At 42.4% G+C, this 21915-nt stretch overlaps 2 protein-coding genes across 3 annotated transcripts in view; both read right to left on the reverse strand.

Moving 5' to 3' along the window:
- Positions 1-1653: 1653 nt before the first annotated feature.
- LOC117404767 (L-asparaginase-like) lies at positions 1654-7229 on the reverse strand. Of its 2 annotated transcripts, none has more exons than XM_059014646.1 (7): positions 6957-7229; positions 6426-6536; positions 4589-4684; positions 4253-4413; positions 3519-3602; positions 3107-3269; positions 1654-2551 (listed from the first exon to the last, which is right to left on the reverse strand). In XM_059014646.1, the coding sequence occupies exons 2-7, from the start codon at positions 6528-6530 to the stop codon at positions 2396-2398; spliced, it is 765 nt and encodes a 254-aa protein (XP_058870629.1). In that variant the 5' UTR covers positions 6531-6536; positions 6957-7229; the 3' UTR covers positions 1654-2395. The 2 variants fall into 2 exon arrangements, with proteins under 2 accessions (XP_058870629.1, XP_058870630.1); XM_059014647.1 differs by having other exon boundaries at positions 2429-2551; positions 3107-3264.
- A 6486-nt stretch (positions 7230-13715) lies between these two features.
- LOC117404705 (butyrophilin subfamily 1 member A1-like) overlaps positions 13716-21915 on the reverse strand; it is a 163527-nt gene continuing 155327 nt past the window's right edge. Inside the window, exons 8-10 of the mRNA XM_059014624.1 lie at positions 21513-21539; positions 21344-21370; positions 13716-14986 (exon numbers count right to left, since the gene is read on the reverse strand). Of these exons, the coding sequence (XP_058870607.1) occupies positions 14430-14986; positions 21344-21370; positions 21513-21539 (611 nt within the window). The 3' untranslated portion in view covers positions 13716-14429. The remainder of the gene's footprint in view (positions 14987-21343; positions 21371-21512; positions 21540-21915) is intronic.

The following is a 21915-nucleotide window of genomic DNA, read 5'->3' on the forward strand; positions in this document are numbered from 1 at the left end:
GTTTCCATGATTGCTCTCTCTTTGGCTGGTGATTTTTATAATGTTGTTTCTTGCCAGGGACCCCCTTGTGAATGATATGTCTCTCTCAAGGGCTGTCCTGGTTAAATGCATACATTTGGATGATTGGCTGTAATGCCATTGGAGCTGTCTTCAGTCAGTTTTGTACATAACTGTTGAATTTAACTGGTGTGTGTTTGTCTATCTCTCAGTGTATCTTTCTTTGTGTGTCTCTCTCTCTCTCTGTGTCAAGGTGAGGCTTGAGCGATTAGGGAAAAAGGTAGAAAATCAGCCAGACGTTGCGGTAGTGATGCTACTAAGCACTTTTATTTAACCCACTGAAGATATATACACACCTACCTCATTTTAAAACTGAATAATCCAGTGGAGCTCCAATCACGGCTCACCGTTAAATAGGAAAGTAAAGAGAATGCTGTTGTTGATGGAGTTGGTGCAATAATTGTGTGCATTTATACTGTAGAATGTGAGTGAAGGGAAACAAGTACCGGTGTAAATGAATATTGGTTCCCTTGAAATATCTGTGTCCCTTCCTCCCCCCCACATGCATGTGTGTGATGTGTCCTATTTCTATGTGAATTCTGCATGTATAATGCTCGTGAATGTGAGTAATGTTTGCAGGCTGTTCTCATGTATTATTGCAGGTGAGACTGGACCTGTTGGAGGAGACTGGGTGGTACAAGGGTTTGGGTTAGTTGAAAGTGCAGGGATAGAGATTTGTATGCAAAGAAAGATGACTGTTAAAAAAATAAAAATAAGGGGGAACAAATATTCGCAAAGGGGAAATATTGGTTCCTAGGGGGAGTTAATATTTGTTCCTAGGGGAACAAATATTCTCTGACACCGGTACAAAACAAGTCATGGACAAAAAAATACATCACAAAAATAAACACTTGTTTACAAATTAGGGGTTTCCACTGTGTTAGCATCTTTCTCTGTGTGCAATGTCTGTGTCTCTGTGTGTGCTACTGATTTGGTTTGTTATTTCTTTCTTCAGATTAATGGATTGGCGTCGACTGGATCTTACGTTCAGAGCGGACAGAAAAACAAGGCTGCCTCCCAGTCTCTGCCAGTTATGTCTACTAGACCAGTGCGCTCCATTAAACTGGGACCAGTAAACCTCACACACTGAGCCACTGATTTTGCACCAATCAGAATTTTACATTCCAAAAGATGCTTTTTACAAATATAAAAGAATGTGAAGACGTCTGCCTTTCTTCCAGAGCATTTGAAGTCATGTGGAGCTTTAAATAAAAAAAATATTGTGTGGAAATTGATGATTTTTCTTTTTTCTTTAAGTGATTATAGCTTAACAAAATATTTTCATAAATATGACCACCTGGTTGGAAGTTGCATTAGCTCTCAGATGTCCAGTTTTTGAAAGATGTTCTTGCAAACCTGGATTTGACATGATAACTGGATTAAAGGACGTTCTGTTTCTGTGCCTCGCACTTGGAAAGGCTGCAGGACCCCCCGGTCACATCACCTCTGCAGTGTCTTCTGGGTCATGATACTGGCTCACAGCATGCCAGTCAACAGGGGGAGCAGCAGCTGATTGATTAATGACAGGAAAGAAGCCAGCGAAGGGGTGGGGACAACTTTACCCTCCAAGTGATCAAGGAAGTGCAGCACTAACTGAAACCATGGCTTGCAAACAGAGATCTCATTAAACTGGGTGTAGCACTGTAGCACATATCACGCTATAAAATGAAAAGTTTACGTTCCAGTAAGATTTTGAAAGCCTGGCTTGTGCAATGAAAATCCGTATTTTGATGCAACATTTTTCAAAAACTGCACATGTGACAGCTGTGTAGCAAATGGAAGTGATGGACCGGTAACATTGAGGGAATTATTTTATGAGCTACAGTAGAATTGTTTTAATAAGAACTGAAATTGGTTTCAGTGGTCTGTGTAACCGTCATCATAGAAACTAAAATATAATAAAAAAACAACAGGCACAAATGGTTTATATTTTTAGTATGATGAATAAAAATGACAATTTAAATACATCTGAACTCAACCTATTTTGTTTCTTTTAGTATTTCGAAATCAGACTGCTTTGAGGGGGAGGGGGATATGTAAACTAACTGGAGTGTGTACAGGGCCTGCAATCCTGCTCAGATCCCCACTTTAAGTTTCAAACGAAGTACAGATATCATCCATTACTGTTAAACATGCAAGCTTAGAAATGCTAAAAAAACTTAAATGACAAACTGAAGACGATGAGAAAGACTTCTAGTGGAAATGTTTGCCATTGAATTTACACTAAAAACGCGGAGAAAGACTAGTGGAAACGTTTGCCATTGCCATTTATTTATTTGTCAGGCTGTGTGCCTCTGTGCAGGCAGACTGGCAGTGGTTGGGGATGCACACTGAGCGCTCAGATCTCGCCGCTGCTGTGCTCGCTCTTGAATTTCTGGTATGCCTCCATGGTGGGGAACTGCTCTGTGTACTTGGGGTGGAAGATCTTGAGGATTTCCTGCAACTCTCCCCTGCGAGCATCGTCAACCGCTGTGCGACCCCAATTATCCCTCACCTGCAGAAAGGGAAAGAGTAGGGCATGAAAGGGAGAGAAACAGGGAGAGGGGAACGGGAGAGAGAGAGGGAGTGGGGAAGAGAGTAGGGGGTGAAAGGGAGAGAGACAGGGAGAGGTAGAGAGGGAATAGGGGGTGAAAGGGAGAGGGAGCGGGGGAGAGAGTAGGGGGTGAAAGGGAGAGACAGGGAGAGAGGAGGGACAGGTAGAGGGGAGAGGGAGAGAGAGGGAGTGGGGAAGAGAGTAGGGGGTGAAAGGAAGAGAGACAGGGAGAGGGAGAGAGGGAATAGGGGGTGAAAGGGAGAGACAGGGAGAGGGGAGCGGGAGCAGGGGAGAGAGTAGGGGGTGAAAGGGAGAGAGGCAGCAAGAGAGAGAAAGTAGGAGGCAGGGTGACGGAGAGGAAGGTGAGAGGCAGGGGGTAAGGAGAGAGAGAGGAATAATGGAGAGGCAGGGAGCTTGGAGGGAGGGAGAAAGGGATGGTGTTTGCTACGGAGCCTCATTAACCTTGCTGCAGCCCCACGTGTCTACTCCCCCCCTCCCCCTCTCTCCCTCTCTCACCAGTGGTGTGGATCCGTAGTACAGCAGTTTCTCCACCATCTCTGGATCGTTGGCCGACACGGCTACATGCATCGGAGTCCTCGTGTCGTAGTCGGCCTCTTCGAGGTTTGTTCCCGACAGAAACCACCCGTGCAGCAGCTGGAAGTCCTTCGTGGCTACTGCACTGGAGGGGGGCGTGGCCAAAACACGGTCAAACTGAGGGCACTTAGACTAGAACACAGTGTGTGGAGATTGCTAACTATAGCAGCTAGACTAGAGCACAGTGTTTGATTGCTAACTATAGCAGCTAGACTAGAGCACAGCGTTTGGGATTGCTGACTGTAGCAGCTAGACTAGAGCACAACGTTTGGGATAGCTGACTGTAGCAGCTGTTAACACAGGGGTTGGTATTGTTTTCACAGTGCATACTCACTTGCAGATCTCTAGGCCGACTCTAACAGGAGGGAGAGCTAACGAGGCCCCCTTAGCTCGAAGGATCTTTATAATATCGTAGTTTCTGTGCAAGGAGTTAGAAAGACAAAAGCAATTATTTGTATTACCTATCTCTCCTAATGTGCTAATAAAGACAGGTCTCTATCAATGCTAGGGGTGTCGATACTCCTATTTTCAGAGTAATTGTAATGGACTTTATGAGGTATTTGTGAGCAGGCATTAAATCAATCAAAGCATGCCTATTTATTAATGGATTGATTTCAAAACAAGAAAAGCTGCCCTTCCCTCACCTTTACAATAGAGTATCAATTAATGGCAATGAACCTCCACTTTGAACCTTCAAGAGAATGAAACGCACTCTCAACACGATCAGAGGGAGACGCACCCGACACTCAAACATATTATAAGAGACGCCGGACACACCACAAATTAGCTGATATAAAACTGAGGTACAGGGAGAGGGGAGAGGGAGGGGAGAGGAGAGGGAGGAGGGAGTGTCTGTCCTACAAAGAGTGCAAGAGAGTGAATAGAGGGAGACACACCCGATACAGAAACATACACTAATAACCTTTATAATGTATAGTAAGCATAACCCTTGAAACCCCTTTCAGAAAATATCTCTTACAATTTGTGATGTTCAAATGTGAGAGCGATCTAGATTTTGATGTGCAGAGAGGTTAGGGTCTGGATTAGGGGTTGGTGTTTCAGGGGTACCTGTATTTGATAGCGAGATACAGGGGTGTACCTCCAAACCGGTCTCTCACTGTGGGCTCCGCCCCCCTGGCCAGCAGGAATTTGACCATGTCGGTGTTGCCACAGATGGCTGCCATGTGCAAGGGGGTGGTGCCGTCATAGTCACCACAGTTTACATCAACCTGCACGGGAGATAGAGGAGAGTGAGGAGGCACACACTTAAAAGTCTCTCAGTGTCTTCAGTGTAAATTCAATGACAAACGTTTCCACTAGAAGTCTTCCTCAGTGTCTTCAGTGTAAATTCAATGTCAAATGTTTCCACTAGAAGTCTTTCACGGATACAAAACTCATACGTACCCGGCTTAGTATTTCCTGTAGAGACAGGAAGTCATTCCCTGTGACTGCTCCACAGGCTAGAGATGGCAGCAAGTCTTCCAGCAGTCCTTTCCTCTCCTGCACAGACAGAGATAACAATGAAAGCCCTCCAGGAACGCTCTGTGAGCATTCTGCTTATATCAACAGTACAATGTGTGGACAAGAACAGGTATTTAATCCAAATTAAAACTACTGAATTCAGAACGGCTTCCACTTGATATTATAATAGTATCGGCTATTATGGGATGCTTGTGTTAATCTTACTGCCCTCCACTTGCATTCGCTTGTCAGCTCTCAAATGTGCCGTTTCAAAAGTATTTTAGCAACAAGTTAAAGAAAGCTGTCAGTTTCCTGGCCAGCTTCCAGCGCCTCCTCAAGACACACCTGTTCAGACAGCATCTGTAAACCTCACAACTCTCCACTATGCTGGACTAGACAGCACCCAACTGTACCAGTACTTGCATCAGCTTGTACTTGCAATGAGCTGCTCCATACATTGCCATATTCTACTACTGCTCTCAATTGTAATTATATTTGCTGTATCTCTTACTTGATTTTACTCTTAGAGGTACTCTTTTGTAATTAATCTTCTTTGAAATTGTTCTTATCTATTTATTGTACTGACTACTCTTATAACCAAATATTTGTAAGTTTAACTGCTCTTAGTTGAAATCACTCTGAAACATAATCAACATAATCTCCTAGGTCTTTTTCATAGTAATCATTTAATATATTTGCTATTTTTTTTCTTAGTCTATGATTTTCCCATTTGTATCTCTTAGACATGTAAACTCCTCTTTGAATGTTCTCTTGCTGTTATAATATTGGCTTAAACTAAATAGCCACAAATTAAACACCCAGGACTGTACTGAAATTAGCAGTCAGTATGACAGCAATCCCCGAGATTAACTACAAAAGAAAATGTCAGCATCTCGCCCTACTGGAGGTAAATGAAGCAGATGAAACACAAAGCGACAGACAAAATGGGCTATGAAAGTTTTCCATGACTAACTGAAAAAAAACATTGAGATTGATTTAAACAAAACGTCACAACAGCAGCAGCAGCGCCATCTACTAGACAAAACCCAGACATACACGTTGAAACAGTGATCCAGTTTAGTATCTACAAAGCCTAAACAAGAAACTATTATCGAAGCCCTGAAAAAGAAAATATTATACAAAGCGGTTTAAAATCAAATGTTTAATTGTTAATCTAACCATCTTAATTACTGTGGAACTACTTCTCTCAGTGGAAGGTGACACAAATAAATTATTAAAATAAAGATTAAAGTTTTCTTCATTTACCAATAACAACACACTCACAGACCCATTTAAGCAATAATATACTCCAGGGTCTGTGTGTTATCAGGAGATATATCACCACTTCCTGGGTGGTTGAAGGACTCCACTTCATCTAGAGCAGGGCTTCTCAAACTAGAACCTTAATTGAACTGATCATTTGCTTAATTTTCAGCTCTTAAACAGTTGCAGCTCAAGTTACCTATAAAATGTTATAGCTAACTTGAAATATTCAACTGTTCAAGAGCTGAAAACAAGTAAAAAGGTCTAATTAAGCAAATTATTAGTTCAATGAAGGGTCTAGTTAAGTAATTGAGAGCTGGGTTGGAATGAAAACCAGCAGCCACAGGGGGTCGCCAGAACCCAGTTTGAGAAGCCCTGGTCTAGTGCCTCACAACGCACCCAAGGCGTGGTGATATTACCTCATGATAACACACCCTGTCGTGTATTACTGCTTCATTAATGCAGTCATTAGGTTTAGATGTCACACTGTATTGATTTAGATATTCAGGTTGGATACCTCGGAATCCTTATTGCGAAGCCAGCGGAACTCCAGCGTTTCTCCGACCCAGCGAAGGAAGCGTTTGTCCCGGATAACCACTCCCGTGATGATCGGCGCTGCCATGACAACCTATGACATCACCCGCACAAGACACAACACTCCGAGTCATTTTTTGTAATACAGTATTAACGTTTAGTTTTCACAAAATATCATCAATAAGATTGTCAGCTTAAATATGAGCTACCAAAATGTATTTGTTTCATATCGTTATTACTGTACTTATTTATTTGGTTAAACCGTAATCGAGCCTTCCAGTTTAACTTCTTGAAGTTACCACAGCGTGTCTATGTGAATTACTGACGAGTAATATTGAGATTTGATTACACTGGCAGGTGAACGGATAATGTATGGATGTAATTTTGTGAAAACAATAAAATATTAAAAAAATAAATACTACAACATTTTATAAATAAATAAATTATACACCAAACTGTATCAGATTCGTTTAGTCTTAATATCATAACAAATATTCTTATTCTACATACGCACCTTCTTTTATTTGTTGGAAAACTGTCTGGAACTGAAGTTATTTATTTATTTATTTATTTATTTTAATACAATGCTATCTGAGTATTTAAAATATGATTTTCTTCAAAAATAAAATGTCAGCAACGGTTTGTTAATTAAACGAAGCGCCTGACGCCGCTCGGAACTTTGGCATTTTTAAATCCTAACGGTCTCTGCTCAGCGGAGTGGAATGTTCAGGAGCCGGTTGCCTAGCAGCGTCTCCGCCTCCTTCTCTGCCCCGCCCCCTCTCTCCCTCTCTCGTTGCTCCAGCTAGGAGTTCACATTCAGCTTCGTTATATTATATAGCGCGATTCTTTACTAACTCTTACAAATTAGCTTATTAGAGGCTTTGTGTAAAATGGCTCAGGTGCAGTCCGGGCAGACTGACTGGAGCATCATTACAGTATACCGCACTGCGCTCGGCTTTGTGTGGAGGCTGATACACAAAATAACGTAATCTGTTCCATTGTTTTGGTTATTGAAAAAGAACCTGAGGATTTGTGTATACGTATTGTGAGTGTTTGTTTGTCTAATTGTGTCTTGTTATTATTAGACGCTAACACTTTCCGGAGCTGTCGCCAAGCGCCAGCACAAACTCGGAACAGCACTGCACTGGTATCACAAAGAAACTGTATTTTCACCACAAGCACTAAACCACGCACTAAACAGACTTGTGTATGTGTTTTGTGTGCGTGTATAATAAACTGGACTATTATTTCGGGACAAACCCGGGAATTACAATTTAAGTAATACACGCCGCTGTATTACTAACATCATTTATTGTTTACAGTTTGTTTTGCCGTCAGCGTCTGGACATAAATATCATAAAACAACTTTGCACCTGGATTATAATTGTCTGTCTGTTCACTGATCACCTGCACACTGTTTACCACTTTGCCACACACAGCCGTTAAATGTATTTATCTAAATGCTACCAGTCTCAGAAACAAAATGTTAGAACTTGAAGCTACTGCACTAACAAGTAACTGCAATGTGATAGGTGTTACAGAAACTTGGTTGTCTGAGAGTGATGGAGACGAATACAATATTAGTGGGTACACACGTGTGGCAAAGTGGTAATGAGTAGAGCAGGTGAAGTGCAGGTGCAGGAATCCAGTAACAAACAGACAACAAAGTACGGGTGAAATGGTTTGTTTTATTTTGTAATCCAATGGTCTGTTGACCAAGCAGAGAATAACAAGGAGTTTGCAATTCACATAGCTGTAATATACAAATAAGAAGTTTGCAATATACAAATAAGGTAATGAAAAAGGGTTGTAGTCCCGTAAATAATAAGCACAGTACTAAACACACAAATAGACACACACACACGATCACTAAAGTGAGGGCTCTCAGTGCATGTGGTGAAGTACAAGACAATACGTGCTATTACTGGTGAACACGTGGTGAAATGTTGTCCGGGTTTTAGTGCTGGCCGTGGGCGACAGCTCCGGATCGTGTTAGCCGTCTAGTCTACATGAACAAATAACAATGAACAACGATTAGACAGACAAAACAAACAAAACACTCACGGTTCTCTCTCTCTGTTAATACACAGCTCCTTTCGGTTTTAGCGTAACCATAATAAGGAACAGATCAGATTAGTACGTCCCCTATTTATACCGTCAATCGTGACCCCTTGGTAAACGAGCACATCTGCTCCTCCAATCCGCGGATGCCACACCGTTAACCTTCTGGGTCAATGGTTTAGTGTACCGTAGCTCTGCCCCCTTTCTAGATGGCCGACTTCCACTGAACCCTGGTGTGACAGGATGGCTGAGTAGTGACGTCAGGCCAGATGCAGAAACCAAACAAAACTGACCCCAGGCAGTACTGCAGTTCAAAGACAAAAAGATTCTGCAGCGCCGTTTATTTAAATACAAAAATAAAATAAAAGGTTTTTACAAAAAGACTTGCTCACAGAGCGAAAATAAACGAAAATAATCACAAACACAAAAATACCAAACAATACAGGTCAGGCTGGGCAGTAGCCTTCACTGATCCTATATGTTCAATTTTTAAGTTTCATTTTCTCTCTCGCTCCTTGCTCTCTTGTTCCTCCTCTCAAACACCCACACTGAGTGCAGAGAGCTGCAGGCTTTTATGCAGGTGACCATGCAACAAATAAATCAATTAATTCGGGAGATGGCCACTTTCTGCATGAGGTTTTTTTTGTTTTTTTTAAACACATTTTAAAATAAAAAACAATAACACACACTCGGCTACTCCGTCAATACATAAATACAAATAACCAATAACAAAACATACGGCGCTTCGCTGACAAATATAAATACAATAATAAATCACAAAACACAAATTATAAAATAACACAGGGGCGGAGGCGTTCTAAAAAAATAAACAAATCATAACTGTACAGGGCTCCTTGCCCTGTTACACATGGGAATAAATTGTCAGGCCAACTAATCCAAGGTACTCTGTTCCCTTTACTCAGGTCAGGGGGGAGATCTAACACCAAGAATCAATCGATCTCTGTCACAACACTGTATAGGAAAGACAGGCAGGACAAAAGAGGTTAGGGGTAGCGCTATACATCAAAAATAGTGTTGAAGCCCAGGTATTAAATCTGGAAGAAAAAAACAATGCAGAGTCAATATGGGTCAGAATAATAGACAAGAACTCAAAGGGCATAATAATAGGAGCATACTATAGACCGCCAAATTCAGACACCGAGCAAAATAATCTGTTATACAATGACATTAGAAATGCGTGCAGCAAAGGAGAAGCCATATTAATGGGGGATTTCAAATTCCCCCATATAAAATGGGAAAACCCAATGGGGAGCACGACAGACGAAATTGAAATGGTGGAAATGACAAATGACTGCTTCCTAACGCAATTTGTCAAGGCACCGACTAGAGGGGAGGCATGTCTTGATTTAGTCTTTTCAAATATCGAAGACAGAATAACTAAAACAGAGGTCAGAGAGCCATTGGCAAACTTAGACCGCAACATGGTCTCATTTGAAGTGCTTTTTAAAACCCCAAAAGTAATGACTAAAGCTAAGGTTTACAATTTTAGGAAGGCAAACTAAGAAGGAATGAAACAGAGACTAACAAAAGTAGATTGGAGTAAAGTAGAGAAAACATCCATGGAAAAATTGATGCTTTTTTAACAATTACATCACAGTAGACAAATCGAAATCTAAAACAAAATGGCCCAAATGGTTTAATAGATTAATTAAAAAAAATATAAAAAAATATTCAGAGAAAAAAAAAACTTGGAGCTGCGAACACAAGTCAAAAAGGATGCTAGAAAGGTCAAGAGAGAGATAGAAATGAGCATTGATAAGGGGGCTAAAACCAATTCCAACATGTTTTTCCAATATTATAACAGCAAGAGAACATTCAAAGAGGAGGTTAAATGTCTAAGAGATATAGAAATGGCAAAATCATAGACGAAGAAAAAAAATATCAAATATATTAACCAGCACAAGGAGGACATGGACAACATGCCCCACATGTCGACCTGTTCCTATCCAGTTTTAAATAACTTTAGCATAACAGAGGCAGAAGTGTTAAAGGGACAAGGAGCTGGATGAGATCCTCCCAATAGTACTCAAATAAATGAAAGAAGTTATTTACAAACCGCTAAGCAAGATCATAAGAAAGTTTACAAACGAGGAGGTCATTCAGCCCATCTTGCTTGTTTGGTTGTTAGTAGCTTATTGATCCCAGAATCTCATCAAGCAACTTCTTGAAGGATCCCAGGGTGTCAGCTTCAACAACATTACTGGGGAGTTGGTTCCAGACCCCCACAATTCTCTGTGTAAAAAAGTGCCTTCTATTTTCTGTTCTGAATGCCCCTTTATCTAATCTCCATTTGTGACCCCTGGTCCTTGTTTCTTTTTTCAGGTCAAAAAAGTCCCCTGGGTCAACATTGTCTATACCTTTTAGGATTTTGAATGTTTGAATCAGATCGCCGCGTAGTCTTCTTTGTTCAAGACTGAATAGATTCAATTCTTTTAGCCTGTCTGCATATAACATGCCTTTTAAACCCAGGATAATTCTGGTTGCTCTTCTTTGCACTCTTTCTAGAGCAGCAATATCCTTTTTGTAACGAGGTGACCAGAACTGAACAAAATATTCTAGGTGAGGTCTTACTAATGCATTGTAAAGTTTTAACATTACTTCCCTTGATTTAAGTTCAACACTTCTCACAATATATCCGATCATCTTGTTGGCCTTTTTTATAGCTTCCCCACATTGTCTAGATGAAGACATTTCTCAGTCAACATAAACTCCTAGGTCTTTTTCATAGTTCCCTTCTTCAATTTCAGTATCTCCCATATGATATTTATAATGCACATTTTTACTGCCTGCGTGCAATACTTTACACTTTTCTCTATTAAATGTCATTTGCCATGTGTGCTTTTTTGATTACTCCACTTTACATTGAAATTCTCTTTGTACAACTTGAAGTGGATTTTGACCATTCCCTTATCAGCTGGGTTGTAAGCAGAATAAAGATGCTGAGACACATGTGCCAAGGAAAGTGCTCAACACAGACTGAAGTGTTCTTGGTTATCCTTACAAGCACTACTACAGAGAGAAAGACAGACAGGGAATGGGAGCGGCGTCATCACAGGAGCAGACAAGTATGCTTTGGGAAGACACACGGACAACATGCAGGTAAGGCACAGGTAGATCAGGGCACACATGGACAGACATTTAGAACAAGAATACCTCAAAGAGCATGAGGCAGTATATTTCCAACAATGAAGATGATGAACAAGACCAATAATGGCAACGAGTGCAAGGGATAATGAGAATGCAAGGTAAGTGTATGGGAAGTGACAGTTGATGGGGCAGGCTTTGCAGATCCAGGGCTGGGGTGTTGGAGCATTTTATTTGGTTGTGCATTGTCAATGTTTTTTGTTGCATGTGTGACTTTTGAGTTGATAATGGAATGGTCACAATGCCCTTGAAGTTGTACAAAGAGCATTTTAATGTGAAGTGGAGCGATGAAAAAAGAAGCCAAGTTAAAAGCAACAATCGTGTGAATCTTGGGCCTCAGCACCTTTCCAGTTGTGTCTATTTGCTTGATGCTTGACAAGATTGGCCTAATTGCTTCTCCTAACTTGGGCTTTTGTGTTTGATATTACCCCTTTAAACGGCTGTTGCGTTTTTCTAACTTGTTTTTTAACATTGACAGTGTTTTTGTTACTGATTGAATTTACACTGAAAGCGCTGAGAAAGACTTCTAGTGGAAACATTTGTCATTGAATTTACACTGAAGACACTGAGAAAGGCTCAGTGGGTTTCTGATGGTATTTATTTGTCAGGCTGTGTGCCTCTGTGCAGGCAGACTGGCAGTGGCTGGGGATGCACACTGAGCGCTCAGATCTCGCCGCTGCTGTGCTCGCTCTTGAATTTCTGGTATGCCTCCATGGTGGGGAACTGCTCTGTGTACTTGGGGTGGAAGATCTTGAGGATTTCCTGCAACTCTCCCCTGTGAGCATTGTTAACTGCCGTGCGACTCCAATTATCCCTCACCTACAGACAGGGAGAGGGGAGAGGGAGCGGGGGAGAGTAGGGGGTGAAAGGGAGAGAGGCAGGGAGAGGGAGTGGGGGAGAGAGGGAGAGACTTAGGGTTGAAAAGGAGAGAGGGAGGGACAGGGGAGAGGGAGCAAGGGAGAGAGTAGGGGTGAAAGGGAGAGAGAGAGGGAGTGGGTGAGTGAGACAGGGAGAGGGGAGAAGGGAGAGGGACAGAGAGTAGGGTGTGTAAGGGAGAGGGGAGTGGGAGCAGCAGAGAGAGTAGGGGTGAAAGGGAGAGAGGTAGAGAGAGGAGAGAAAGAAAGAGGCATGGTGATGGAGAGGAAGGTGAGGCAGGGGGTGAGGAGAGAGAGAGAGGAAGAATGTAGAGGCAGGGAGGGAGGGATAGAAGAAAGGGGTGGTGTTTGCTACGGAGCCTCATCAAGCTTGCTGCAGCCCCACGTGTCTACTCCTTCCCTCCCTCTCCCCCTCCCCCTCCCCTCTCTCACCAGTGGTGTAGATCCGTAGTACAGCAGTATCTCCACCATCTTTGGATCGTTGGCCGACATGGCTACATGCATCGGAGTCCTCGTGTCGTAGTCGGCCTCTTCCATGTTTGTTCCCGACAGGAACCACCCGTGCAGCAGCTGGAAGTCCTTCGTGGCTACTGCACTGGAGGGGGACGTGGCCAGAACACAGGGTCAAACTGAGGGCACTTAGACTAGAACACAGTGTGTGGAGATTGCTAACTATAGCAGCTAGACTAGAGCACAGTGTCTGGAGATTGCCAACTAAAGCAGCTAGACTAGAGCACAGTGTTTGGGATTGCTAACTATAGCAGCTAGACTAGAGCACAGTGTTTGGGATTGCTAACTATAGCAGATAGACTAGAGTACAGTGTTTGATTGCTAACTATAGCAGCTAGACTAGAGCACAGTGTCTGGAGATTGCTAACTATAGCAGCTAGACTAGAGCACAGTGTTTGGGATTGCTAACTATAGCAGCTAGACTAGAGCACAGTGTTTGATTGCTAACTATAGCAGCTAGACTAGAGCACAGTGTCGCTGAAGAATCTGCTCATGGACCCAACAGGCTTATTATTGTTGAGAGTTATGTAGTAACAATTAAAATGTCCAATTTAAGGATACAATTCATTCATATGTGTAATGGTCTAATTTAATCAGCACTCTGCTGTCATGAATGTCTTTTAATGAGTCAATATTGATGAGGTAAACAATTGAGCAGTAAATCACACAGCATCGTTATATATTTTATCAAGAAAGATAGAAAATAGATACAAAACAGAAAAGAAGATCCACATCAAAATAGCAGAAATCAGTTCACTAAGTTTAGCAATGAGTAATATTCAGGGAACATCTCAGCTTCAGTGTAAATATTGATTACATGGAAAATAATGTATTCATCTATTTTCTAGAAAGTATTTTATTATCATCATTATTTATTTATTAGCAGACACCCTTATCCAGGGAGACTTACAATTGTTACAAAATATCACAATACAAAAAGTAGAGGGGGCAGGGAGGAGAGAGGGAGGGTGGAGAGGGAAGGGTGGAGAGAGGGAAAGTAGAGAGGATGGAGGAGAGAGGGAGAGCAGAGAAGGCAGGGTGGAGAGAGGGAGAGTGGGAAACAGAGGGGATTAACATATCAGAGGGCATGAAAGAGAAAGATAGAGGAGAGCCATAGAGGAGGCAGAGAGGAGAGCAGAAGGAGAGAAAGAGGGATCTGGAGATGGAGAGGGGGAGGGGAAAGAGAGAGTGAGAGAGGAAGGGAGAGTAGGAAAGGGGATGTAGAGAAATAAAGAGGAGGGCTCAGGGTAAGAGGGTGGAAGAGAGAGGATTTCTTCTCATCAGCCCAGAAGAGTGCAGAGAGAGTGTCACTGAAAGTGAAGAGGAGATTGTCTGAGCTGTTTGAAGAGTTTCCTGGTTCAGACAGCAATGTGTGTTTAATCTGCAGAGCTGACAGGGCCAGGGGACTCCAGCACAAGGTCTGTTTTACTGTAAGTATAAAAGAATGGATAGAGTTTCTCATTGGGATTGAACTCCATGTCAGTGAAAGTGTAGATGTGAGATCTGGTCTCCACATTGTAAAAGGAGAGATGCCCTTCCTCATAATCCAGATACACCCCCAGCTTCTGGGGCTTCAGGCTCTGGGTGATGGGGGTCTCGGGGGCAGTGAGAGCAATGAATGCATCTTTATCTTCATCTCCACTCCTCCACCCCACAGTCCAGTAACCCTGCTGGGGGGACATGCTGAACTCCCCCTTTCTCCGGGCAGACTCTCTGCTAACTCCAAATCTCCAGAATTTATTCCCCCCCAAGTTCATCTGCCAGTAGTGTCTCCCTGAGGTGAAGCCTTCCCTGCTCAGCACACAGCACCAGTAATCAAATCTCTCTGGATTGTCATGGACAGCCTGCAACCATCCCGCTCTCACTCGTTTCCCCTCCGCAGACAGGATCAGCATTGGGTGTGCTGTATCAGGGTCCAGAGTCAAACTGTCAACTGTGGAGCAGAGAGAAGACATTATTATTATTATTATTATTATTATTATTATTATTATTATTATTATTATTATTATTATTATTATTATTATTATTATTTTTAGTAGTAGTGGTAGTAGTAGTAGTAATAGTAGTATAATTATTATTAGTAGTAGTAGGAAGGAAAGAGGGTATGAGTGAGGAAGGGTATGAAGGATGGAGGGTATGAAGGTGGGAATGTGTGAGTGATGGTATAAAGGAGGGAGGGTATGAGTGATGGTATGAAGGAGGTAGGGTATGAAGGTGGGAATGTATGAGTGATGGTATGAAGGAGGGAGAGTATGAAGGAGGGATGGAGTGAGGGGGAGAGTAGAGGATACAGAGGGGAAGGGAGAGAGGAGAGGGGAAGGGAGAGAGGAGAGGGAAGGAGATGAGAGAGGAGAGAGGGAGAAGGAGGGAGAGGAGGGTATGATGGAAAGAGGAAGAGGAGAGAGAGGGGAGACTGAGGGAGACAAAGAGTAGAGAGGAAGGAAAAGAAAGAGAGGAAGAGAGGTGAGAGGGATGTAGAGGAGCGAGAGGGAGAGGATGATGAAGGAGGGAGAGAGGCAAAAGGAGAGGAGGGGATGATGGAGGGAGAGGAGAGAGGGGAGAGAAGAGAGAGGAGGAGATGATGGAGGGAAAGGAGAGAGAGGAGAGGGAGGGAGGGAGGGGAGAGAGGGGAGAGGAGGGGATGATGAAGAGAGAGAGGGAGAGACTTTTTTGCTTTTAGTACTCCTTTATTAAATCAATCTTTTACAAAATCACAAAAATCATTTGATTAAAAAAGAAAAATAGAAACAAACAGGCCATTTCTCTGGCTGTGGGGATTAACCTGTCACCTCCCTAGCGCATCAGCACCCACGACCCTGCTTCTCTTTCCCATCAAAAACTAACTAAGAAAAAACTCTTTATTAAAAACAATGAGCACTACCTTTTATTTTAAATAAAAAAGTATTTCCTCTACTAACAAAATCTCAATATTTATACCACAAAAACTCTTCAATACCAACTTTTACACATTGAGAAGTAATTCCTCCTCTTCGCTGACCTCACAGAGGGCGTTGTTAATCCCCCACTTCAATTTAAAATTCTCCAAATCCCTGGTCAGTTTGTAGAAAACAAAATCAATTTTTATCCTGCTGACACAAACACCCTCCAGATATTCAACACATTACTCACTCTAGCCCCCCCCCCAGCTTTATGAGACTTCAGTATGGCCAGTTTCGCTTGACCTACAATAAAATTTGCCAAGCAGCAAGTGGCTCTTCTATTGGCTGAATATCTGAATCCAAAAACAAAAATAAAACAACTGTGAGAACTCAAACCCCAAAGTGACCAATATGTTCTGCATCAAATCAAACGGGCGTGAGTCTCAGACACTCAGTGAAGGTGTGAAAAACAGTGTCCCTCTCCTCACAGAAGGGGCACTGTTCTGCTATTTGGGGATCAATCTTATTAACAAAGGAGTTGGTGGCTATGATCTTGTGTAGGATCCTCCACTGCTGATCCCCTGAGCTCTTTGGAATAGGAGGTTTATACAAGGACCTCCAAATAGGAGAGATAGAACCGGGGACAGACAGGTGTCCTCTCCAGACAGTATCCGGCAGATCCCTAAGCTGATTAAAAATATACACCTTAAGGCATACTCCATACAGCTGCTTTTTCTCCATAGTACTAAAAGAAAGTTTTTAAAAAATTTCTAAATGACAGCAGCTTCCCATCCTGCTCTTCCTCCCCTCACAGACCCAGGAAGTCACAGCCAGGTCAGGGAACACGGCCGGCTCCTCTAGCAACTGACGCTTTGTTAAAAAACAATTTATCAAGAGTGCAAATCCTGGAGAAAATGAGTCTCTCAACTCCTTCAGGAGCCTATGAATGACTCAGACTGAGCAGACAACCACCTGTGCAGCTACCTGCTCCCCAGTCCTCCACTGGAAAATACTGAGATCTATCAAATGCGCCAGCCTTGTTATTCTAGCCCTTGTAAAGGTGGAGAACAAGCTATTTGATGAAAAAGCCTGACAGGGGAACAGCGGGTTAAAAAATAAGGGTTCTTCCATTAACCAAAAACCACTCAGTGAATCTTCTATCTGTGAGGCTCTGAAAATGCTCCAAGCATTAAACACACTCTCATGAAAGAAGGCAAGTTAAAAGACCACAATCTGCTGCTCTCCAATAAAAGAGGTGTCTGTCAAAACCCATCCTTCCTAAAAAGTGAAAGATCTCCAGCCCACACTGTCTGGAGAGTAAAGCAGCTTCTGTGCTGCCTGCAGCTGAAACGCTGCCACTCTGCTGACCAGGTTCATCAGCCCCTGCCCTCCTTCATTTATTGGTAGGTTTAAAATCACAGGTTTAAGCCAGTGAAAACCACTGCAAAAATTTCAATTAAGCATTTCTGAATTGCCTCTAAAAGCCCTTGTAGTGGATCTAAACAGACCAACCTGTGCCAAAGCATTGAGGCCACCAGGTTATTTAAAACCAAGACACCCCCCCCCCCCCTGAAAGAGAGCTGGGGCAGCAGCCATGCCCACTTGTGCAGCTTCCCCTTCACCTTCTCTATCACTCCCTCCCAGTTTCAATTCATAAAAAACACCCTGTGGCAAAGTGGTGAGTGGATACAGGTGGACACAGACAATTACTCACAGGTGCAAGGGTGTTTATTGATAAATTACAATGTCCAGAACCTTAAATGCAAATACCTGAAATAATAATGTTGGAAGTGATTACAGCGGCGTGTATCACTTCGGTTTTTGTAAACTCCCACAGGTTTGACCCGCAACCAAAAAGTCCAGTTTTATCACCCACACAAAACGCACAGACACAGACACAGTCCCTACGGTGCGTGATTTAAGTGCTTGTGGTGAAAAGACAGTACGTTGTGAAACAGGGAAGTGCTGGTGTCCGGATTTGTTGCTGGCCTGTAGCTGCAGCTCCGGATAGTGTTAGTAGTCTTAAAACGACACAAACAGAACAATGTTACAAGACAGACTAACAAATACAACACTCACGGTTCTCACAATTGCAGGGTTTCCTTTTGGTTCTTTCTCTAATCATTCACAAAGGAACAGATCACGTACTCTACCCCCCTATTTATATCCTTGCTCATGACCCCTAAGTTAACAAGTGCATCCGCTCCTCCAATCCTCAGATGCCACAACATTTACCGTCTGGGTCATTGAGTTTGGATACCGTAGCTGCGCCCCTTTCCTAAATGACCAACTTCCACCTACCCTATGGAATAAATTGTCGTGCCATTTAGTTAAGGGTACTCTGTTCCCGTTACACAGTGCCCTCACAGGTTGAGAGAGAGATCTAACACCAAGCACCATTCGATCTCTGTCACAGCCCCATACTGACTCCCCCTCACCGCTCACGGGGGGGGGGGGTCCCCGATATTTAACCCTTTCTTGATCTTTTTTTTTAGTCACTATTATAAACGGTTCTTCTCCATTTTCTATCTCTGCTTCGTTGACAGATACTACTACCGCTGGCTCTGCCACCGGCAGCGCCTGATTGTCAGTGTCTGCCCTGGCAAGTCTTTTTTTCAGCGGCATTGGTTCTGGCTTCTTCAGCCCCGACTCCTCCTCCTCCTCCTGTGCCCTTTGAACAATCTTGGCTCCACCATCCTTGTCCACACTGTTAGCAGGTTCTTTTCTGTTACAAGCCAGTTTTAAGTGACCATATCCCCCACAATGGAAACATCTAATTAATTCTGAACTAATATAAATAATATAGTCCTTGCTTTCTACCTTGATCTTTACTAAAAGATCCAAAACTTCTTCCTGTCTTTTAATTAGCAGAAACGTTTGTCTCCTAAAAGACATGAAGTGTTTAAAATCAGGGTTTTTACACCCCTGCAGGACCATTTTTATCAGGGCCATAATTTTACCGTAACTGCACAACTCTCTCTCTAATACTTCATTCTTAATAAATGGAGGTACATTAAATATCATCATCTTTTTGGAAGGGGTAGATAAAGGTAAAGCAGACACAAATGATTCTCTCACCCAGAGCCCACTCTGTACAATTTTGTTAACCATTTGTTTTTAGCTGATAAAGACCACTATGGCCTTGTTCATTTGTGAGGCTGACTTAATATTTTCAGCCCCAATCTCTTTACCCACAGCAAGCAGACATCTTCAACAGACACTGCATCATCAGGAATGCATTTAAACCCATGTCTGCAGGTCATAGACCCAAATCCCTCTACTTGTGACCCCATATATAGGCCACTATCTGACAAAAAGTCATCTCACAGACAAAAACCCAATACACTTGTATATGTTTTAAACTCACTTATTCAGAAAAAAATAACAAACCCTAAAAGTCCTCCAGAGCTCCTACTCACATCACCTCTGTACTCACCACCACCACTCAAGCTCCTCCCACTACCCACAAACCTCAGAGAGAGAGAGAGGGGAGAGGAGAGGGAGGTAGAGGAGAGAGAGAGAGATAGAGAGACGCACATGAGAGTCACTGTTAAGATAAGCTCCTAATTAAAATATAATTTATATTGTTTTCTAATGAAACAAAATGCTGAAAACATGACATCAGTAAATCAGAATATATATATACTGAACTAAACCAGAGGGAAAAACTACCAATGCAGATATTAAATACATAACAAGCAAATAAGAAACGACAAAACCAACTGAGGATTACAAGAGAACCAAAGAACCAGGAATACGGGAGAAAAGAGGAACGAAAGAAAGAAAGAAAGAAAGAAAGAAAGAAAGAAAGAAAGAAAGAAAGGCAACAAAGGCAGAAGGTAAGCCTCTTATGTCAAATAAAATTAATCTTAAAATAATAATATTTACTAGACTTAAATATTAACTAAACCCCAAGATCACCACATGCAGTAAATTCACTTAACAGCTAAACACAAGTGGCAGTTGGAAAATTCAGTTGGAATGGTAGAAGTTTTTTGAACTTCACATTGTAGCAGTTTTTGGTTGTCATGGAAACCGCAGTGAATGCAATGAGCAGTGAGATACACTATCCTGAAGAGGGCAGAAATGGACAGGCCAGAAAAACAACACAAACTTAAAGTGCTGAGAGAAAACCCTGATGGACGCTCTTCCCTGGCTGGATAGTGAACAAGATCTGGAGCCCAAACACAGAGAGCGCCCAAGAGCTACCGAACCGAACCAGCCTGAGGAGCCCCCCCGACACATCGCCATGCATACTGGCACCAATGACTGGGGCCAGCGTGGAGACATGGCCAAAGCAGTGAGGAAGGTGACAGAGAAAGCAATGCAGAGTTCAGACTCCAGAGTTGTAATTTCCACAGAGGAGAGAGTGTATGATGGAAGGAGGGAGGGTATGAGGGAGGGAGAGGAGTATATGATGAAGAGGAGGGAGGGGAGAGAGGAGGGAAGGAGAGGAGAAAGGGAGGGTATGAGGGTGGGAGAGGAAGGGCAGATGCACATAAACATAATTAGAGCGTCAGATTTCTGTTTTTTCACTTTTCTCATCTCCTTTAAGAATTTAATCAATTCGTGTTTCTCAATCACAACTGTACACTTGATTTAATTTATGTTTTTTTTTCTAAATGGGCTTTTAAATCGTAAGTCTTACTTTTTCATTGCAAAGCAGAAGCGACTCCTCTTTATTAATGTCAATACAGTCACGCACAGCGATTGTAATAAAGAGTGTCCAGCATAAAATACTGTATTGTTCATTCTAGCTTTAATAAAGAGGAGTCTCTTATTAACATGTCACGATCTCGTTTGCACGTCCTGCCTGTAATGAAAATGAAGGCTTGGCTGATTGAAAAGCCCATTTAGTTGTTTCACAGAATTAATAATTAATCATTAATCAGATGAATTCTTAATGCAGAGTAGAAAAGTTGAGTAAAACACTGACAATCAGAAGCCCAGCCTCGAGTATACACTGGGATATGCATCCCCACTGAGGAGAGGAGAGGAGAGAAGGATAGAGGGAGGGGTACACTCATGAGAGGAGAGGTGCAGACAGGCTCCAGATTGTGACACTCTTAATAATGTGTAGAAAGAATGTCTGTACCAAGTTTCATCACAATCAGATCAGCAGTTCTGTAGATACATGTCAAAGTGTAACATATGGAGCCCTGCAGTGTCTACATGTGATCTTCACTTCACAGTGAGTTCACAATCTGGGGCATTATAACTAAACACACTTTCTCCTCTCCTTTTCAATGTTACCATTAAGAGGCACACAAGGCTGGTGTTAGCTGAGCTGGAAGTAAATGGTATAAATGGGGCAGAATGTAGATATAGATGTAAACACAGTGAGTGAGACGGGGCTCCTCGCTGTTCTTTTACCCTCCACTGTGAAAGGAATCCATTGAAGAGACACATACCTGCTGAGCTGAGGATCCACTTCCATTCTAGAACACAGAAATAAAGAGAGCATTATTTTACAATCACTCCTCCTGTACTTTCTACAGTTCAGAAGATATATAGCACACAATAACCAGCAGGGCTGTGCTGGGGTGAGTCAGACTGTGGATTTCCACACACTCTACATACCTGATTTGGGGACCGGTCTCATAGACTCTGTGAAAGAAGAGAGCTGGGTTACATTCTGAACAGTGAGGTGTAAAATCATCTATTGAATAACACTGAGTAATAGCTCACACTGTGTATTAAGCAGCTAGTCTAACTGTGACTGACAGATAGAAGAATAGGAAGCTAACACAGACACACAGACAGATAGAAGGATAGAAAGCTAACACAGACACACAGACAGATAGAAGGATAGAAAGCTAACACAGACACATAGACAGATAGAAGGATAGCAAGCTAACACAGACAGACAGACAGATAGAAGGATAGAAAGCTAACACAGGCACACAGACAGATAGAAGGATAGAAAGCTAACACAGACACACAGACAGATAGAAGGATAGAAAGCTAACACAGACACACAGAC

The sequence above is a fragment of the Acipenser ruthenus genome, chromosome 48 (genome assembly GCF_902713425.1).
Source record: "Acipenser ruthenus chromosome 48, fAciRut3.2 maternal haplotype, whole genome shotgun sequence".
Classification (NCBI taxonomy): domain Eukaryota; kingdom Metazoa; phylum Chordata; class Actinopteri; order Acipenseriformes; family Acipenseridae; genus Acipenser; species Acipenser ruthenus.

Excerpts from the sequence above, each read along its gene's own strand:
- LOC117404767 (XM_059014646.1), bottom strand. The coding sequence starts at position 6,530 with ATGGCAGCGCCGATCATCACGGGAGTGGTTATCCGGGACAAACGCTTC. Across the intron at positions 4,685-6,425 it reads TTCGCAATAAGGATTCCGAG|GAGAGGAAAGGACTGCTGGA; the intron begins GTATCCAACCTG and ends CTGTCTGTGCAG. Across the intron at positions 3,270-3,518 it reads GTCGGCCTAGAGATCTGCAA|TGCAGTAGCCACGAAGGACT; the intron begins GTGAGTATGCAC and ends GCCCCCCTCCAG.